Source organism: Arctopsyche grandis, chromosome 2, assembly GCF_051622035.1.
Source record: "Arctopsyche grandis isolate Sample6627 chromosome 2, ASM5162203v2, whole genome shotgun sequence".
Taxonomy (NCBI): domain Eukaryota; kingdom Metazoa; phylum Arthropoda; class Insecta; order Trichoptera; family Hydropsychidae; genus Arctopsyche; species Arctopsyche grandis.
In genome coordinates this window covers 17,272,375-17,295,546 of record NC_135356.1, presented here as the reverse complement: position 1 = coordinate 17,295,546, position 23,172 = coordinate 17,272,375, and the positions used below count along the sequence as shown (strand labels likewise).

Sequence of the window (23,172 nt, the reverse complement as noted above, 5' to 3'; positions counted from 1 at the left end):
AAGTGAGATATGCTATGGAAAAAAATGCTTTTCAATTGATACTGGATACAAATATATGTACATTTGTAATTATATAAAATTATACTTCATTTTCTAAATCGTATGTTTTATTATACGCCGAAGCTATTAATGGGTAGCAATACATTTTAATTTATAATACACTAGTGGTTTTGGTATTTGTAATATAAACCGCTTAAACATGAATAATCTTATAGTAAACAGCTTTATTTTATATAAATTTATTATTAAATTGACTTTCAGGCACAAACAAATATTAAGTCTAAGTAACAAACATTAAGTCACGAACAAACAAACATATTAAGTCTCTTTCGAAATTATATGTATACCAGAATCCGGCACCTGTGCCACTGAGCCTTCGGTGCCCCCCGGGGCCGGGGGCGAGTTTATTTGAATCGAAAAGAAAATATATCGTCATAGAAACATACCTGTTTAAAAAGTTACAAACGAACAATACATACATAAATTTAAATTTGATATTACAATATAGCTTTCCAGTAAAAATAATTGAATAATTGGAAATCTAAAAATACATAAAATGGAAAATTCATTGCAATCCAAATGAAAAATTTCATGATGGTTTACATTTTCTTTGTTAATATAAGTTTGATCGTGAATGAATAAATATATATATATATATGTAAGTATGTATGTACATATACAAAGGAAGCAAAAAAATAAACGATATGTGTGATAATTTTCCAGCCGCAAGTGATCGTAAAAGTTTTTCCCATTACTTCACAGATTTTACGACTTAATTATATTTTCGCGTTTCCCAGCTTTATTTTGTATTCCCGAGCGGGATATAAATGATAGATCTTTTTTTTCTCCTCCTCCGGTGTAATGAGTTTTGTTTTTCTGATACGAATGCTGCTCGAATGCCAAACGGAAAACTTGTTTAGGCCTGACGCCCATATCGGAGACGAGAGAACATATTTTCTAAATAGAAAATAAGAAAATTGTAACGTTATGTTATTTCAAGCGATCCATTTTTTCCCCCTCTCGACATTTTGCACAATACGAAATTTATATTACAATACGCGTACATACCCAAGTTCGCGCACGAAAGTTGTTTAACTTTTGCGTTACATTATGTAGATGTGTTTCGTGAAAATATTCCGCGATACCGAGAAAATCTTTCTCCCATAAGAATAAAGTAATAATGATAAGATACGTTCAGCATCCGAAATTTCCACATTCATATCCATTTACGGAATTCCTCTCCTCCCCTCTATCGTTCCCCACTTCATAGACATCTATCCACATATAATAAAATATATACGCATGTATATAAATATATATATATATATATATATATATATATATATATATATATATATATATATATATATATATATATATATACATACATATAGTATATACATACTATCATTAATATCAATATCTCCGATTTTCAACACAATGAAATGAAATATAAAAATAAATCTTTGTAATGCGAGTGTCAAAAAAATAAAATAAAAAAAACCAATGTCATAAATCTTGGTCATCCCAACAACCACAAACACAAATCATAAAGCTTAGTTAATTAAACAAAATATTTTCGATTGTATTATTTTATTTGTGATAAGGGACGTTTTACATAATAAATGATTTTTTTTAATAAAAATTGTTTTTCGATGAATAATAACATATATAAATGTATGTAAAACTTTGGTATTATTGGAACTTTCTTAGAAAAAATGCATCTACTGAAACTTCGGAAGTCACAGTTAAATCAAATATAAGCCTAAAAAGGTGTTGATAGCTTTTCTTTACGTAGCACATCATTTAATATTTCACTATTTTAAGAAATAAACGTACTAATTTTATTTTTATTGACTTTTTGTAGTCACAAAAGCTAAAACCATTTCTCAGTTTTAATTATAATAATTTTAATGAGTATGCGAGGTTAAAAACTGAAAGAGTTCTTAATTTATACCAGTTTAATTCTAATATAGAGAAATAACAAAATATAATTGACTGCACCTAAAGTTTGCTTTTACCTCGAGGATTTAATTTTTTTCAACTAAAAGGGAAGAAAAAAAAAACATTATTTTAGGGATTTTAGGGATTTTAGGAAGTTAGCGCGTGCGTAAACAAGTCTGGAGTTTGTTTTGAGAAACATGGGATTAGTGAGTGATGTGTCGCTCTTATTATTGAATACGTGCGTTGCGATCAATATGTAGGGGAAAAGAGGGAGGGAAGGGGGGGGGGGACCAGGAAGGCTTCATAGTTTGAGAACAAGTGGCGTTCAACTCGATATCACTTGAAAATCTCACGCGAGATGTTTGTTCGAGATTTTTCACGCGCCGCTATTGTCGTCGAGCTCGTTCTCGTGTTATATTATTTTATACAGAGTGTGACAGAGGATAATAATTAAAGTGGATTGATGAAAGTCGGAAAATTATTCTTTTCTCTAGATGCTTTCAAAAACTTGTGTGTTTTTGGAAACATCGGAATTTTTCCGTGAAAATTCATAACATGCAGGAGAATATCGCATTAAATGGGTTAATTTATTGTTGATTTTGGAATCAATCAGGATCTGACAAAGTGTTGCGCTTTATATGAGTATGTAAAAATGCATTAGATCATTATGTAAAACTAGTGTTGGGCCCGTTGATTTCAACGGGTGGTTTCGAAAAGGAATTGAAAAGGAATTGCTCGAATAAAAATAAAGTTAAAAATATTGAATCGACTGGTTTCGGAAAGAAATTAATGCACGAATTAGAAATCACGAATTACAAATTACAAAGTGATGACGAATTACGAATTACATTTTGTGCATCGCCGACGCCCCGACGTCTTTGCCCCCAGCACCCCCGATGCCTCCGGCACCCCGGGGCCTTCACCCCCGGCGCCCCGGACACATATTTTCGATGAGAAAACAATTTAATTTCAAAATTTGATTTGATCCCCTTTCCCCAAAAGCTATTTATATATTCTTTGAATCGTTAACCAGGGTGATAGTTACCATTTAATTAATCAACATGCAGTCTTTATAATATGAAGTTTGTGAATGTCGTGTTTTGAGATGAAAAACGAAAATTTGAGACCACACACGATATTATTGCATTATATGTACTATAGTTGGATTCGTAGCAGTCTTGACCAGGTCAATCCGGTGGGTGGGCAATTTTCCCCACCCTCCGAAACCCTCCATGCTGTCAACCACGATGAGCTTCTTCAGGCTGTCGTCTCTTCTTATAAAGTCGCCAAAGTACTAGATAATCCTTCTGAAGCACAGGACCGAGTCTCATTCATTTCAAGTTTCTTGAGATTGGCGTCATCAAGGACATTACATCTCGAAAGCCTCATTTATTTTTCAATTTCACCCTCACTGACCATGTCCTCTTGCGTTCATTAAAAAATATTTACAATAAATCATAAATAAATAAAATGAACGATCACACGTCGATTGGTCTGTTTTAATTAAATTATCTATTTATTTTGACAGTTGGATCGTAATTTAATAAAGAAATATTTTTTTAAGCCAAAAACATGATTTTGTAGAATGGATAATTTTCTGTATGCAATAAAAGTATTGTTTGACCAAACTGTTAAATGAATTGATCGAATTTAAGACCGTTCGATTAAGACCGTTAGATTTGAAAGTTACTGACCAACCGTGCTTAGTAGTTGATCAAAAACTCGGTCATCTTCAAAATCTATACCGTTGAACGAGTTCAGAATTATTTTTTATATTTAAATACGGAATAAAATTACCTGTGTAGTTTCTGTCTCATTCTGTATTGTTTCATAGCGAGCTTATCGTAATCTTTATACGCGTACGTACATATATTTTTTTGAAGTCGATACGCGTATATAAGTTAAATAATATAATTATCGTGTTTAACGTCGGCGTTGTTATCAAAACGTCGCGATTTAAATAATAAATAATAACGAGAGGGATTCGTATCAGATTAATTTTCGTGTTTTCGTTTAGGTTTCCTTTTTAAAGTAGATTCGTATCTGGCGCGCTGAGGGTTTTTTATGCCCGTATATGTGTGTACGTATTATAAAGTCAATTTATGCTAATGAAACGCTATGTGGCCTTTTTTCCCGCTGCCTTAAAAAATATATAAATTAGTTTTTATGACTTCATGTAGGTACGAGTGGGAGAGCTCGTTATAGGCGATTTTAGACGGCGATAAAACGGTTTAAAAATATGTCAGATTAAATTGCGCAAAAATAAAAATTAATCTTTATACATATCTACTACTTTTAGACACTGGGTAAATAAATTTTTCGCCAACTGTGATTGTTGACTAAAAATTATTTTTAATTATAATGCAAACAAAGTGTCTGTCTGTCTATATGTATGTATGTACATGTATCCACACAGTTAATAGGAGTGTGTTTCCTTTCATCGAAAAAATGCTTCCATATATGAGCCGCTATATTTGAAAGTGGAGGAAGTCTAATTTTCAGTTCCATAAACACTATTTCTGTTTGACTTAAATCACAAATTGTTATCACTTATTTTAATTCGATACGTCCATAATTTCGTTAAAGCACAATAAACATTTTACAGGCCACCAGTAATTTTAAACATTTCTAAATATAAAATATTATATGTATATAATATTTTTCGAAATTAAGAACAGTGGACTTATGCCAATTACAAATATAACGGCTCATGTACATAAATATATTATATGTACATACATATATGTATGTATGCACGTAATTAATATTATTGACAAATATTGGTTATTATTACAGTTTGAGTGCATTTATTTTCTATAATAGTATTTTTTAATTCGCCTTCATGACTTGAAAGCACTTTATATGTACATATATATGGAAATACCTGGAAAAGTGGAAAAAATTGGAATTAAACATTCCCTTTCCTCAATGCGTTGCGTGTTTTCTACGATTTTCAAGATATATATGTATATACATATGTACATATGTACATATATTCTCAATGTAGTTAGAATAGACACATTTTATATTATATTATGGAACTGTATCAACAGTTACTAAATGTCTTGATGCTACAATTTATATTGATATAATATATTTTCTTTTAAATACTATTTTTTTGGTTTATCGCATAATAGATTTGCTTCAGATTCAGGAAGAAAAAAAGTAAAAAAAAATACTAGGTAGTATTGAAACTCAATTATGAGCTGGGAACGGATGCTCACGTTTGGGTCTCAACTTCTTTTATATTCGGCGCGAGTCTCAAACGCACCTGACCCCTCCTGGGTTTTCGCCCTGTTTTTGTGAGCTTTTACTGGGGTTTTTTGGGGCTCACGAAGTCCCCTAAAAAAGATGTCCACATAGTCGCAGACCTCAACGTCAAAATATCACGTGCGCCACCCGAATAAAAAAAAAACCAACCATAATCGCTGAATATTTGTAAAAATTCTTTGAGTAAGGTGGAAAAAATAAAAATAGGGCTTCGGAATTGAGCCTCATTTTCGGCGGAAAAAAGGAAAACTCTTTTGCAAACAGCCGGCGAATAGAAACGTGTTGTTTATGCGAAAATCAAATTTTGTTATTGTTTCCCTAGTAATAGAACCCCATTTGAAGATTATTTTTTAATAGCCATGTCGAAATTCATTTAAATATCTTACTATACCTATACATACATATATGTATATGAATATATTATTCACGATCGTTAAATACAAAATTTCATCATAATTTTCAGTTAAAATTTTAGTTAGTAAAAATCTCCCTCCAATCGAAAATAAAGTAAAAATCGTAAAGACGCTACCTTTTAGGTATTGTACATATGATTTTTTTATACAAATATTAAATCAATGATTTGATTGAAATAAATTAATGTCTTAGGTATATCTGAGTTAATATTATGATGGAAAAAATGTATGTAGAATTTTGGCTGTCAAATGGAGGTCACCAAAAAGGGTATTAAATCACAAAGTCACTGGCGTTAGTCTTTATCAAGTCAATTTGAATTAGATTTTCATTTACCTATTTTGGAGGGAATAATGATTCGATACTGTTGAGCGTATGTATGTATATATTGCGTCGAGTAATAAAATTTATGAAATTCGCTTTAGAAACTTCATAAAACTGAAATTATTATTCACGGGCATATTCCAATAAGCAAAATAGTAAAATCGGGTAGCCTCACGACCAATATACATATGTATACATATACTAGGGGAAAATTTCTAGACCCGAGGGTAAATTCGTGCCGAACGTTACGTAATCAAATTTCACATTTTACGACAGTTCATATCCTCGACTTTAAACGGCATTTAAATCAGATTTTTATCGTATGCCGTTAATGTGCTGTGAAGTTTTTATCAGGGGTATAAACTTCAGCACAAGTATTTGCGTTAAAAATTTAATTGATAGTACTACCTGTAACGGTTCAAAAAAATGTCACGCCAACTTAAATGACCAATTAAGTTTCTACAAAGCGTAGCTTCGTAGACTTTGAGGAATGCTATCATTCACGTCAACGACTTTGCACAAGTAACTTAGTCATGTGTATGGCTATAATTTACTCGGAGCTTAATGCGCTTTTCTGCATACGTACATACATACATATGTATGTACACACGTATTTAATATTAAAGAAATGTACGTGGAATATTCTTGAGTTTCGAAATGACATCGATTTGTCGAATGCCCATTACAAATCAAGTTCATTCAGTTTTTATTTACTATTGGTGTTTCGCCTGTTGAAATGAGTGAGTGAATAGTGGAAAGGAATTGATCCGTGATTTGAAATTTAAGTAAAAAAAATAATTAATTGTATTGCCAAAATAAAAATAAAACGTTATTTCGAAACAATATCAATGTGCTCTGACAGAATGTGAAAGCATAAATAAAACTGCATTAGCACTGCCGCACTGTGATGGATAGCGAGTGACTATTTCTCCAAATATACTGAAATTCATATTTTATGTATTCTTTATTAAAACCTCTAAGATTCGAATTATGTCATAACGAAATAAAAACATTGGTCAATATCAACAGAAATAATTACACGTACCTCATATGAGTGGGGGAATTCAGTACTCGCCGCTTTAAACGGCCATTGAGAGAATGATATCCGCCCTGGAATAACGGCTCTGCTTCAGCCGTCATTTTTTTTTAATTTCTGCACTTATTTTATGTTATTTGACGTTTAATACATGAGAAAATGATTTTAATAGGTAATTACAATAAAAAACCTCAATGATTTTGCATTATTGTAACGCTTGGAGTCCAGCACAGTGGCTAGCGGATATTTTTAGCACAGTAAGTATCAATGGCTCAATTTAGCCAAACTGTAGAAATATTACTTTGCATATCTGTAATGTAATTTTTAAATTAAAATAACACATTGAAGTACCCATTGTTTTATAGAAGGCTTTTTTTTAATATTTTATTATTTTACGTGTATTGGTTGAAATCTTGATAAATTTATCTTTATAGTTTGTCAAAGTTTTAAAATATTATTTCATTTTGAAAACGGCTAAATTATTCCGTTCATAAAAATAATAAAAAAAAATGTTAGACGACATATTTTATTGGCATTATTATGCATGAATTTAGGAGACGAAAAAAGCTTGTAAATAAAAAAAAGGTTACATGTTCGATCGCGTGTAAAACGGCTATGATATGATAGCCTTTGTCGCAAATTGTACATGAAGCTTATGTTAACTACACGAACGTTTTTTATTATCGTTTTGACCATACATAACGTTTTCGATATTGAATATGCACTGCGAATAATTAATAAATGGGATAGATCAAATACGAAATTTTAAATATTGATTTCACAATTAATGAAACTACATTAATTGGTGTTTGATTGAGAATTTCATTAAACCATTGCTAATTAAATTATTGTTCGTGATAGGGGGGCTCATACGTTGATATTGCATTGATGAATCATTTTGAACCCTAATTGGACATTTGCATAATTGACGTTTGGGCGGTTTGGCTTAAATTCTGTCCTAGCAAATGAATATTATTTTCATTTGCTAGAACAGAATGGTCTGATATTACGAAAATTAATTATTCGCAAATCATTTATTCTCAAATTAAATCCTTAAATTCACGTCGGAACCAATAAATAGGTTGTTTGTTAGAAATTTGTGAAAACATTTTTTACCATTATTTCATCCTTGTAATCGGGATATTTTATTTCAAAATGTACGAAAGTAGTCATCGATATTTTTCTATTTGATTTTTTTTTCACGTGAATAGTTTTCTTATAGTCTGTATGTATAGGTATATACAGACTACAAATACTGGTGTAAATATGAACTTGATATACGTAAAGTCTTATATACATATGTATGTATGTATTATATACTTGTAAATTTATGAAGTTTCTGAAGGTTTGAATTGCCAAATGTTTAAAGTCGCACACACATATACAAATATACTTATACACACACGATATCGTTAAAAAGCAGATGTTGAAGTTTAGCGTCTGAAAAGTGTATTCTAGACGAACGCGACAAGTTTAACAGGGGGTACATATATAATACTTTCGAAAGGTATTCGGAACGTTGAGTGTTGAGTGGGTAGAGTACGTTCAGAATCCGAGCACCACCTTATGAATAAATATTTGCCATTTTCAGCGGGAACTTTCCGCATTAGTTATACGTTTGAGTGGGGCGTATGAAAGGGCGATAATCCCTAATGAACTTGTCAAAAACGACTGCGCCCCGCCAAAGTGCTCTAAAATAAAGGGAAAACCTTTCCACGCCGATCAAATCTCCTAATTGAGGGAAAGAAATGTGGGTAGTTTGGCCGAAAGAGAACAACAACTCGCCTTCAATTAACGAACAACTCGGAAAATGTGTGTTTCATTCACATACCCGCATACTTAGTATTGCGTTATGCTAGAATGCATACATATGTACAAACATATATATTACTAAAATCAAATATGTAATATATAATAATGCTCATATAAATAATTTTGATATAAACGATTTATTAGGTGTAAATTACGGCTTCAAGAAATCAAATCAGTGTATACATATGTACATATGTTTGTACATATGTATATGCATATTTATGTAAATGTATAGAACGTGTTTACAACTTTTCCAGAATCATGGTAAATCTATTAATATATGCATTTGCATATGAACTGCAGATTTGACTCCCGACGAACACATTTTCAATTTTATATTTGTATATGGACATACACAAGTGTACGAAAAGATATATGTATACATACCTATGTACATATGTAGGCTTTCCATATGTCTCCATACATATATTACATATATATTTTGTTAGCTAGTTAAAATATTTTGACTAAAATTTAAAAATATCAAAAATAAATTCAAATTGTTGTCCGTATTGATATTTTTCACTCAGATTAGCGAAGTTCAGAAACCGGAATCGGCCTTACCTGAGGTAGTGGTAGTGGTAGTGGATTGTAATGGTATGGTCCGCCGCGTCGTTCACTTGCACGGACTTGCCGTCTCAATTCTGTTTCCTTCGCGGTACTGGAAAATTGTTATGTATGTATGCGTTCCTACGAAGAAAAAAAACTTTATAATTAACTCATCTCTTTGAGCATTTATGGAATTTTTACTAAGAATATTTTGATTTGTATCTATCAAACAAATAACGAGGCCTTGAAATGTTTCATTCCCGATCAGTTGTTCGACAAATCATTCAGAATACTAAGTTTCAAAGTCAAATTAGATGTTATTAAGGAAATTTAGTGATAGGATATTTCTGTTAGCACAAAAATGAAAAATTATACTCAAGAGAGATTTATATATTATATGTAATTAAAAAATTATATTAATTGTAATTTTTTTTTTTATATATGTACATATTTTCTTTAGAATAAAGTGATGAATTTAGTTGTTCTATCATACCAATGTATGTATGTACATATGTATGTTACATATCATTTTATTTTATTATCATTATTTTTCTCAAATATTTGATGGTGAGGGCAATTTTTACAAGGTTTGTTTTATTAAGCTTTTAATACTTCTTATAGATTATCAGAATTTAAAAAGACAAAATGTATTCCTGTTCATGGAACGATATTTTTTTATGGAAATGTTGCACTACTGACCATAGTTTGCTGAACTTATAGTTTGCGATAGTGAGGGTATTAAAAAATAAGTTTTATTTAAGAGCAGTGTCCTTTTAATTTTTATAGGGAAGGAGAAAGTTAGGAAAGGAAGTGCAAATACCGTATATAAAATAAAAATATTATAATTTCATATTGGATTTTGATCACGGGAGCTAATATCTATGTAAGCTTTTTACATTATATTTATTCATATATTTTTTATAATTTAATATGTTCGGGAAATTATTAGTTCACAGGAAGTACATAGTTAAATAAATGGAACGACGCTTTGAGATGCAAATTGAATTTTAAAGTAAAACTACGTTTACCAGACGGTTTTGGTCCACTTTTGCAGTCGAGGGTTTCGAAGTCTTTTTCGCCTTTAACATTATGTATTTTTTTTAACACTTTGAATCTTTAAGCATCCTTAATGCGACTTTATACAGTTTTTATTTTTTTATTCAGTGCTTAAAGTATCGTAAATTCCTCACAGCGCTCGAAAAAAATGCGATACTTAATATAATATTTCATTTTTTAAAACGTACTCATAAAACTTTTGAAATTTAATAGTAATAATAATGATTCGCTGCAACTTTTTCATTTTGAATTGCGAATTTATTCTCAAATCCATTTATATGTATAATATTTATATACATACATTTTAAATACGGTTCGAGTGATAAACGGAGACACATTACGGGATGAAAATTTTGTAAAGTGTATGAAATTTTTAATAAAAAAATATTTTCATGACGTTAATGCTTCAAATGTAATATAAATCCAAAATTTTGTGTCGTTGAATATATTATGCAGGTGATATTTTTTCACAAAAATGTTGTCAAGGACGCATATGTATGTACTAATATACATATATACTGGTGCAATATAAATATTGTATAACTATTGCAAGGAGCTTTTTTTTCGGAAGCTTTTAGTGAAATTGCATCTTGTCAAGACAACTTAATATTTCAAATTGAAACAATTATTTTGGTGAATACATTATTTGGGTTGTATCTATGTATGTATGTATGTACATATTTATTGTAAATATATTACACACTAATATGATTCAAAGATATTTTGCTTTCTTCGAGACATATGTGACCTACACCCATGCTTTGAGAATTGTGTAATAAGTTGTGCACAAAGAAGGGAATCCTGTACGAAAATGGCTTTTTGCGCTCATTTCTCTTGCAAAAACGAAAAGGTTCACAGCACTTATCGATTTCTTATACGGTTATTTGCCTTCGAGATAAAGAGAAAAAACACATTCAATGGCGACCAATACTCGATTTTCAGATGTATAATACATACATATGTATATATGAACATTTGAAATGAAAGTACATAACTAAGGGAGTGATTAGCGGTTTGGTTCGTTCGTCTTTTCGTTTTGTGTTTGTTATTACATTATTTCATTAATCGAAATACAATTTCATATAAAAGTTCATATAAATATGTATATTTTTGATTTTCAAAAGTTTTTTATTATTTTTTATTAGTACTTTATGCTCACAAAAAGTCTTAAGTCTATTTAAATAGCTATTCATTATTATCTTTGTTAAGCTTTTTTTTCTTGTTAGTATTATATGTACATACATATTTATGATTACTTCATTATAATATACATATGTATTTTGTTGAGAGCTTTGAGACCTTCCACTAATAAGTTAGTGTGGATAACACTGAGCCACAAAAAAATTAACGGAGTGTAGACTATCCAATCTTTACTAAATTGGACCCATTGAATTCGAATATCATTTTTGTTGTTTTCTTCTCGTTTATGAGATATGAGTGTTTAAAAAATGTGCAATTTTTACAGATTTTTGGGTTTTGCATTCTTTAATTTAAAATCTAGTATATATGTATTCCTACTCAGAAGGTGGCGAGTATTGAAATCAATAGTCGGATATTTTTTTATTGATTTAAAATATTTATCAATCATTTCCAGTTCGAATTAATACGTTCATATAAAAAAAAAATTGAGATTGAAAATCAGCCCGTGTAAACCTTAATGAAATACATATATAACTGATCCAATAAATGTATGATAGAGCGAGAAAAAAAAATCGATAGATAATTATTTATACGCATTTTAAAGCAATAAAAAATCGCAATCAACATGAAAAATACCTGACTATTGATTTCAATATTTATTTTTGGCACAGCAATACAAGATTTTGAATTAAATACTGCAAAAGCCAAAATCTGTGAAAATTGAGCATTTTTTACATACCTCCTTTACGTTTCACATGGCTTTCGTGTTAGTGGTCATTTTTATCTCTTATCCGATCGTTTTTTAAACGCTTGTACATATGTATGTATATCATAAATGAAAAATGTATGTATATCAAAAATAGTTACATACATACATACTACATTTATAGTTACATACAAAGTCTCTTTCAAATTATATATTGGATGAGTCAAATTTAATAAATATTGATTAGTCTTCGCTCCGGTAAGTAAAAAACGTGGTTTTTTGTTGCTCAGTGTAATTACTTTCAATAGGAGTGTTTTACTACTAATTTATTAACAATTTCATATGTGATTCCATATGAAGTAAATGTAAATATTTTTATTTATAAAATAGTGCTGATGTGTAATTATTAAAATGAATCTATACATAAATATATGTATAATAAATAAACCAATAGAATGAATGTGGAATAGATTGAATTTTTAATCGCGAGATGAAATGGCATCCAGTCGCAAAATCAATTATGTACTTGCAAAATGAAATGTCATTAAAATGGAGCTGCTCACTAAAATATACGTATTTAGATTGAAATATCGACAGCTCAACTTTTAAATTCATTGCATAGGTGTATATGTAAAAGTCAATTCGATTTTATAAATAAAACCTCAAGCAGAGCTGAGTGCTGTATTTATAAAATACGGTCTTTTAAATATAGTAAAGTGATTGGAATTTAATGTAGCAATCAATTTTGTAGTGCATACATTTATTAATACTCTTCGAGACTTATTCAACGAAAAATAAAAGTTTTCAAAAATACAAGAATGATTTCAAAATAGAAAAGACTTGAAAAACATGGGAGTGCACCTTTTGACGAAAATGAGGGGGGGGGGGATAGAAATGGGTAAAAAGCCTTGCTTTCCATTGCATGAAAATATCAAGAGGAGGGATAGCAATTATTTTGTGAAAAGAGGGGGGTATCGCTACATTAATTATGGAAAAGCTGAGTTGTGGGATTCGTCCACATCACGCTTTAGAAGGGAGTTGGTCCAATATGCTTTGTACGGGGTAGGGGAGGGGCAAACACAAACTCGCGCCAAGCACGTATAACAATAGCCAGCTCTGCACGTAATATTAAGCGCACAGGGGCAATATTTAAAACGGCATGGGTGTGGGGTAGGAGGCGAAGATTCCAAATAATTAGGGGCTAGTGGGCCAGGGGGAGGGGCTGGTGACTGTTTTGCCGTGCGCGGCTAAAACCTCAGATTAACGACGACCGAAGGGTATCCGATATTGGGCAAATAGGGCTTATCTGGGTCGCTAACGGCGCATAAAGCCCTAATGGTACTGCAATCGGTGTGCTGATACCGACTCTGAACAACAACAACACATAAAAACCTGCTCGACTTTGATACTCCAATTTACAGGTGCTCTCCCTCTCCACCCCCTCCCCTGCCATTTCGATTTTGATTTGCATCGGTGATTATGCTCTTTAGCGATTGAGGTCGATCGTCGGTCGTTATCTGCCCCGTGTGCTTGCTATAATCGTACATACGTATAATCGATTTGACCAAATGAGCAGACATGAGATGTATGTACGTATATGTACATACATATATGATATTTTGCAACTACAGGTATTCCTCGACTTACGACGGAGATACGTTCCTGAACCTCGGTCGTAAGTCGAATCCGTCGTAAGTCGAGGAATATATTTAAATCTTTTTTTTTCGGTTATTTTACTTACTTTTATTAATACAGTAATTCAAACGAATTCATATTTAAAATTAAAAAAAATTAAACATCTACATCATCCGTACTAATTAATTATAAATTATACATCCTCATCACTTATCACATAAGTACAATCCATTTCTTCATCTTCAGTTTGAGATACAGTCGTATGAGTTTTTTTGAAAAATGTGTCTAATTTTGTTTGAACAGTATCCTGTTTTTTTTTCTCTATATATTTCTTGGTAGCATGTAAGATTTTCTTGAATCCTGCGGTTCACATTTGAAAATCTTTCACTGTCTGGGTCCATCATTTCAAACTTTTGTATTCCTTGATTAATTAAATTAAAAGCAGCCATTTCTTTCAATACAAATTTTTTCAGCGGTTCCGCAGATGTGATTGATTCATTTTCATCAATATCCTCTTCTGCAACCATTTGAGTTTCAAGATCTAATAATTCTGCATTGGTTAGATCTTCTGAATTATTTTCAAGAAGTTGGTTGATGTCTTCGTTATCTACGTCAAATTGTAGACGTTCACTAAATTGTACGATTAGGTTAGTAATATCCTCGACATTTTTTTTCTTTTTCGTATGTGGAAAGAGATACATTTGCTTCAATGCCTTGCGCAAATGTAATTTTTAAATAATGAGCTATAAGAGACGCAATGTAATTCGCTTTTCAATCTTGTCATCGATCCAAATCACTAGTAATTTTTCCATTTGTTGAATGGGTCCGAGTATTTTTTGACAAGGACCCTTTAACAGCTTTACGAATTTTTTCTTTATATTTTAAAATAGTGGAGACCGTTGAATGTGACAATTTCAAATTATTTGCCAAGTCCATCACTTTTACCACTATCATATTGTTTTATCACTTCAAGTTTCATTTCTAAGTCTATCACCTTTCTCTTTTTTTTTAACAAGAGTTTCTTTATCAGTCATTATCCCGTTTCTTGATCACACATTATAAATGTTCTTATAAATAAAAATTTGAGCACTAATCAACACGAAATTCAGAAAAATAAACAATAACGAACAGTTATGTAACCAACGGTAACGACCGAATCCCAAAGGAATGAGTCATAACTTAATTTTTAAAACTACTGCGATGTTTCATTTCTTCCGAAAGAGAATTTCCCGTTTTCATAACTCACATCCGCTTGAGATTTGTCAATCAATTTTTGAAAAATAATTAATTAATAAAAAATATATTATTTTTTTTGGTCGTAAGTGCGAACCGTCGTAAGTCGAACCGTCGTAAGTCGAGGACTACCTGTATTTGATTTCCCTGCAAATATAGGTCAAATCACCACAATGGCCTGTACAAAGGAAAGGAAAGTGTAAAAGTTTGTAATATCATAATGTAGCGATTTCCAAACTGAGAGTCGCGCCTCCCTGTAGAGGCGCTTACTAGTACTATGGGAAAAGTTTATAACATAATAAAATAAAATAATGTAAAATTTCAAAATATAACATTAGAATCTGTTCCTGAAACGTGCGTAGTTTTTTACTGGCAAGAGAAAATCCACTAATAATGAAGATACTGACGGTAATATAAGTAAAGATAGTAGATATACATATAAGGGAACAAGGAAGTAGAAATACAAAAATACGATTCATTCTATTCACAAGGACTATTATACAAATATGGCTTAAAAAGACCAATGTTTTTGCTTTGCACGCAAGTTTTGGCTGGAGATAGTATGGAACCAAGTACATTAAAATGGCATATTAAAACGATGCATTCTGAATACGTTGGTAAACCCATAGAAAATCAGTTTAATAAACAGAAAGAAATGTTCAAAAAAATATTTTCTGTTCCATAAAATGGATAGCTCTAGCGTCATTCAAATGTATGTATGTATATGCACATACATATATGTACATACCTACTAGGTTTTATATGATTGCATGGTAAGTGAACAATGATATAATTGCATGGTAAGTGAATGCACATAATAATGTAAAAGCTAGTATGTAGGTTTTATGTATATATGTTCATATGTATGTATTATGTAAAGTTTTCGATCGTTCGCCAGATTTAAATACTCGAATATTGAATATATAATTTTATCAAGTTTCATTTTTATTGGAAAACAGTTTTATTTCATTTTTATTTCAAGCACATAATGTAACCTAGTAAAGATATAACATTTTATCCAACATATTTACTTTCTATTATTGACTCAAAACTTTATAAATATGTATGTTGATTTGGGGAGGTGGAGAGGTCAGTTCAAACTTTAATAGAATATTGTATTGTCATCGTATGTCTATGTATGTATTTAAATTTTCAATAAAATTGACTCAGTGGATTTGGGATTTTAAGATTTGACCAACCAACTTGACATGTACAACTATTTAACAAACAGAAAAAAAATAGTTTATTAAATAGTAGTAAAACTTGTACCCCGACACTTTCGCGCGGTACAACTGAGCCAGGGATCATTTGGGGGCATCAAAAAATAAAACCAAACAAGAAAAACAAAACTTATATTCAAAATAAATAAATATAAAATTTGAGTGTATTACCACTATCCGGGGAAATGATCTTATTCGACATTGAAAAAGGATTTTGATTATTAAATAAGGATTTTAATTATATAATTTAAAACTTAAACAAAAATAAAATATAAATTTCTTCTCCTAGATTTTAATGAAACAAAACGATGATCCTTGTGAAGAAATCTGGAGAAGCAGAACGAATAGAATTTTTTATTTATTCGTTCTAAATTATTAATATATAATTAATCGAAAAGATTCCAAACAGTAATAACAAATTCCAGGTAACTTCTTACAAATTAATTGAAAAGCAAGGCAACACTACTATAGGTTATATGTAAAGGGCTAGATAGTCTAATATTGAATCTCAAATTCCTATATGCCCTGCTTAAGGTATGTATATTTGATTGAATTAAAATTAGATTAAATGCGTATAGGTTGGAATACGAGACATGAATCATTCACTTCTCTTGACACATTATCTGAGGTCATCGAGCAATGGGGATTAAAATATAAAGATACCAGTGTTGGGAATCAGAATAGAAACAGGCATCGGGAATCGGAAATCGTAACTGAGACAGGGATAATTGCTTCTATGGAAATTTGTATTGACATTAAAAAAATCGCTAAAAGATCTCTATTAACTGAAATCATGTTAGTATAAAAATAATAGTTAGATTTAAAAATCTATAAAAATATTTAAAAAAAAACTAAAAACAAATATATACATAGTTCGGATTATATAGACACCTCTCCATCATTAGCTCGGATAGTGGTAGTATACTCAAATATTTATTTATTTTTGTTTTTATTGTTTGGTTTTAATTTTTTGATGCTCCGAATTGATGCCGTGCAAAATGCCAGTGCGCCGAAATGTCGGTGCGCCGAAATGTCGGTGCGCCGAAATGTCGGTGCGCCGAAATGACGCCGCAATTGTACCGCGCCGAAATGTCCGCGCGATTTTGTCCGCGCCGAAATGTTGGGGCACCAGTAAAACTTAATGTTTTGCTTTGAAAATTCCATCTGAAAATATATACACGATAGTTCAGGCCAGATTATAAAATATTGGAGTGGTTTTCATGCAGTTATACGTACATGACGACGACGATGATAATGAAATTATGTAACTTTTCTATGGTATGCATTTTCACTGAAATTTCAAACTAGTGCCGACTACTCAAAGCTCGCATTGAATTAATTCAACACCATTAAATTTTTTCACACGGGGCTTTTCGCAGACTGATTTAAATTTCAATTAACCAGCGACTGTTTCGCAATTCGAGCGGGAACATTCGCTGGTAATTTTCAGCCGATTTGAAAACCTCCAGTTGTGCAAAATCCCATTCGGTATTAGTCGGTGGCGATAAGCCACGTATTTCGTTACCGGAAACGCGGAGGAAGCTCACAAGAGCCAAATGCGACGTCATAACATTGCAATTCCGGGGGTTTCAAAATTCGCACGTTCGCTCGTCGCAATTTTTTAAGATCTTCGGGGAGAGGTGAATTCCACCCCCAACCGGTCAGGGCAGTGTTAATATTTAATGCGAAGGAAGCGTCTCAGGTCCGTGCTAGGTTTAATGTCCTTTTGTTGCTGTAACAAAGTGCCCTCCGTTTTGTTTACAAATATAATAGATGTTTCGGTTAGACGGCCATAATGTATGTTTACCTAGGAGTGAGGGTGAAGGGAATTTGTGCCAATTTATGCACATATGAATCGACCGCTTCGCAACGTTGTATCGCGTCTAGGGATTGCAATTTACTCCATTTATTCCATTTACCGGTAAACGGTAAATATATTTTTTCCATTACCGGTATTCTGGTATTTACCGGTAAATAGAAAAAAATAAATTGTTCGTTGATTAGATAACTATATGTGCTATTGTTCTTAAAAACGTTTACCTAGTTTTAATCGTAAATAATTAAAAATAAATTTCAGGTGAATAATGTCATATAAATACATAAAGTCCATTCGTAATAATTAATATATTTTTTTAACCAATCATATTTATTTATTTAAAAACTTTCAAATGGTCAAACCATTTGAAAGTTTGAATCATAATTGAAACAACCACCTGATCGCATCTATTACGATTTGGTTGGTCTGTATTGCCACTTGTAACATTTGCCTTACTGTGCTAAAAATCCACTAACTACTGTGCTGAGCTCAAAGCATCCAGTTAACGAAGTGTGTTTTAAGTTAAAATAATGCAAAATCAGCGAGGTTAATTATTGTAATAAGCTATCATTTTATCATATACTAGCTGAACCCGGCATGCGTTGCAATGCCACAATAACGCTTGCAATTCCCGCTCCCGTTTCTCGAAGGGTTTCAATAAGTGAATGTTTCAGTTTCAAATTAATACTTAATAATCAAATAAAATTACAGTGATGATAATTTGTTGGAAAAATGCAGGCGGCGAAAACATTTGAAATTATTCAATTGTTTGTTTATTTTACCCTAACTACACAGGTGGCGATACGAACACATTTGAAACTATTGCGTTGCAATGCAACTCATCCCTGTTTTCCCGTTCCCGTTCTCGTTTTTGGGCGATTTTTTTACAGAAACCATCGCGGTCATGGACACAATAACTCATGTTATTTTCATCGCAATCGGTTGAATGGTATAGGAACGCATACATGACAGACAGACAGGCAGGAAACATTGATTTTTATCATATCATGTTTTAAACTTTGAATAATATAAAATAAGTGCAAGAAACGGAAAAAATAACGACTGAAGCAGAGCCGTCATTTCAAGGCGGATATTATTTTCGGGTCTACCTCACGGGACCGCAAGTAAAAAGGTCAAAAAAGCAAATATCGGAAGGCAAAGATCGAAAGTCGAAAGATAAAAAAAAAGGGTGCATGGTAAACAGTACTATGTATACATACATATATAATATATATCAGTGGCATGCGGTGAAATTATCTGTCTTTTTGTCATACAGCCTTGTTTAATATGAGGAAAAGCCTGTTCCTCTTGTTCCTGTTGTATCCTGCTCGCGCAAATTAAGTGAGGATGTACGACTGGGGAAGAGAAAGTTTTACCGCACGCCACTGATATATGTATATGTGTGTATATATATATATATATATATATATATATATATATATATATATATATATATATATATATATATATATATATATATATATATATATATATATATATATATTTATATATTTATATATATATATATATATATATATATATATTTATATATATATATATATATATATATATATATATATATATATATATATATATATACACATATACATATATATATACATACATATATATACTAACCGTTTTTTATATGTATGCATGTATACATACATTTATATGTAAACGAATGTAAACGAATATTTTCGACTTTTTCACGGTCACCCATTATTTTCACACTGACTGTTAAGCGCGGCGCGTTCTGAATACCCACTCTCTCTCTCACATATGTACATATTTATGTATGTGAGGCACAAAGGGCTTTCCGCGAAAATAAATATTTCTGTTGATATTGATCAATTTTCTTTAATTCCAATCATTTTTGGTTTTGATAAAAGAATACATGAGATATGAAGACTCTGCATTCAACGTATTTGGAAAAATAAAATAAAATAAAAGAAATGATTTATTCCACTTTCATAAGTTGGCATATACATTTGTATTTATTATATTTATGTGTATATGTAATATGAAAAGCTCTACATATAAAAATGTATGAAATACGTTTTTTTTTCATTTTAAATGCTTTTTATTATTACGAAATTATGTTCACAATACATCTTATATCTATTTTAATAGCTACTGATCTACTGATCATTTGATCATGAAATACGTATGATTAAATGTTGCTGATGATTAAATGTTAAATGATCTACTGATCATGAAATACGTATGATTAAATGTTAATGTATATGAATCGTCCTTTTTTTGCTGAACATTTAACGAGCTCTGAAAAGGTTCAGGGTCTCTGACGCAAATCGGGCTAATCTCTGGTCTTGTAGGTTTAAATAACCTTTTGTTTGACGGGAAGACAGAGCAGCATTAGGAATGAATGTCTGTATATTATAAGGTGATGTTACAATAGCTCTCTTGCGTATCTACGGGATAAAGTGCTGACTGCAATAGAATTCTATTATATGTCTATCATATAATAGAGGAATATTTACACACCTGAGCGTAGTGAGTATGAGCTTTCAACCTTTTGAGTGCTTATCTAATTCGCGGTACATTATTTCATTATTATTGTGAGTTCGGTTCAAATCGGATAAGTGTGCTGAAAACATGCTTTAAAGAATGAAAGTAAGATGAAGGAATGTAATATTGGATAAGATGTATAAATGTATGTATGGTTATTTGTAAATTATCGTGTGAGTTTTAAGCTTAAAATTATTATTATGTAAATCAGAATAACATTTTTATACATACAAATAACAAAAAAATAACGTATTTCCGTTCCAAACAAAAAAAAATTGGGCTATATTGTATTTCAAAATAATATTTTTTATTTTATTTTTATTCATTATACATAAAAAAGACAAGCTTTCAATATAATGTGTTTTTTTTTATTTACAGAAGAAAAGAGTGCAATCTGCGGCAGTTTTTAAAATGAACAAGATATCGAGAGTAGTCTCAATAGGCTGGTTGCTGATTTTGATACGCTGTGTGTTTTTTACAAGGGCCGAACCGGATCTTTTGGATATGAGTGAGTAATTTGATAATACATTTTTGGGTATTCAGTCTAATAGTTTTAAATATCAGTTGAAAGCAAAAAAAAATTTAAAATGGTTGTTATTTACGATAGTATGAGATTTATATAAAAAAAAAACTTTTCGTATTAATATGTATGTATGTACATATATGTAAGTATATACATACGTAAATAGAAAGAAAATTATGATTTTCTTAATTACATACAGTTTTTTGATATTTTCTTAGAATTGTAAAAAAAAGGAAATTGAAATTATTTTACTTTATTTATTAACACTTGCCTTTCTGTGCCAAAAAATCCACTAGCCACTGTCCGGATTTTGTAAGTTGAAATAGGGCAAAATCTGCGAAGCTAATTATTGTAATGACCTACCTATAAAAAATCATTTACCATGTATTAAATGTCGAATAATAAATGCTAGTTTATATTTTTACGTTAGATTTTTAATTTTGACATGAAGGGTTATGTATGTACTTATTGTGCTACGCATAATGAAACAATCAATGTTTTAATTCTGTAGAATGGATATTGTGATGAATCCAATAAAATTATTCACCTAATCAACTGACCAAACTCGTATACAGTCACTGATTATTTCATTTAAAAGTTATCGATCAAAAATTTAGCCGCCTTATTTTTTTATTTATTTTACTACCAGCGATTTCATCTTTTTTATTAAATATTTATAAAAAATGCAGTAAAATTAAAAAAAAAATACACATACATACATATTATGTATATGCTAATGAATGATTATAAAATAATTAGAACAAAAGTTGTGATACGATAAAATGAAAAAAATAAATGAGATTCAAAAGGGTATGTACTTACAAGAAACTGCCGAGTCACTTCTATGCACATTACTTTCATTTAATCGATGTTTTAAATGGCACAATCAATATTTTTTACATCAGGTAGATAGATTATTGCCAGTTAAAAAAAATAGGCATTCAAAGAAAATGCGATTGAAAAATTTTGTGGAAGACGTTACGCAGCCGCAATAATCCGGGGCGCGCTTACGTTTTCGTTTTTTAATTAATGGTCCGCTCCTTAATTAATAAAAGCGGCGATTTCGGAACGCCGAGAGCAGTCGGTGGGAGGGGAGGAATTTAAAAATTTCGTTTTGGAGTTTTTGTCGCCATTTTGGCGTTGGTCGAGTATCGTTTTGACGGTCAGAATTCAATTAGGTCGTGCCAGTGGCGGAGCTCGATTATTTTCCGCCTCCCCCTGCTGGGTATTAATTTTATATTGTGCCTATATTATTCGCATAAACAGCTTGTGTTGTTTGTATAAAGCCCCCTCATAGGGATATTTCAATAAAATTGAGGAATAGTAAACTGCAATTAATCGACAAATTTGTAAGGGCACCGTCGAATCGGTAAGCCGCTTGAAAGCTTTTATTTGTGCCGGTATTATGTATACCAATATATGTATTATATGTACATATACGAGCGAATCATTATCATCATATATATATCATCATATACATCAGTTGGCGTTGGGGGCGAATCTTCTAATATACATATACTTTCGAAAGAGACTTTGTATATACACAATTGTCGTTGGTTCGTAGAATCCGTGACGCTAAATTTAATAAAACAAAAACAAATGATTATTCAAATAAATTTGAATAAAACAAAACTATTTAAATAAATTGTTTACTATGAGATTGGCCATTTTTAAGCGGTTTATATTACAAATACGGAGCAAAGCCGGGTTAAGCCACTAGTTAAATATAAATATTATATTAAATATATTTAAAAGGTATTTGAAAAAAATTCGATCGCGTGTGGATCGAATACAGAACCGACACATTTCTTTTAATTTAATAACTTAATATGCCAACACCCATGCGATGGATTCATTTATTCATTCATTTATAGTTTTGGACCATTGTGGCATTACAGGAAAAACCTAATACGCCACAATGGCTTACATTTGAAAAAGAAAACAACCTAAAAATGAAATAAAATAACA

The 23,172-nt window shown here is 31.0% G+C and overlaps 1 protein-coding gene across 1 annotated transcript in view; it reads left to right on the top strand.

The window, feature by feature from the left end:
• The window catches only part of LOC143922781 (discoidin domain-containing receptor 2-like), a 212,969-nt gene that overhangs the window by 10,889 nt on the left and 178,908 nt on the right, over nt 1-23,172 (top strand). Inside the window, exon 2 of the mRNA XM_077446112.1 lies at nt 21,060-21,189. Coding sequence (XP_077302238.1) covers nt 21,093-21,189 — 97 coding nt within the window. The 5' untranslated portion in view covers nt 21,060-21,092. The remainder of the gene's footprint in view (nt 1-21,059; nt 21,190-23,172) is intronic.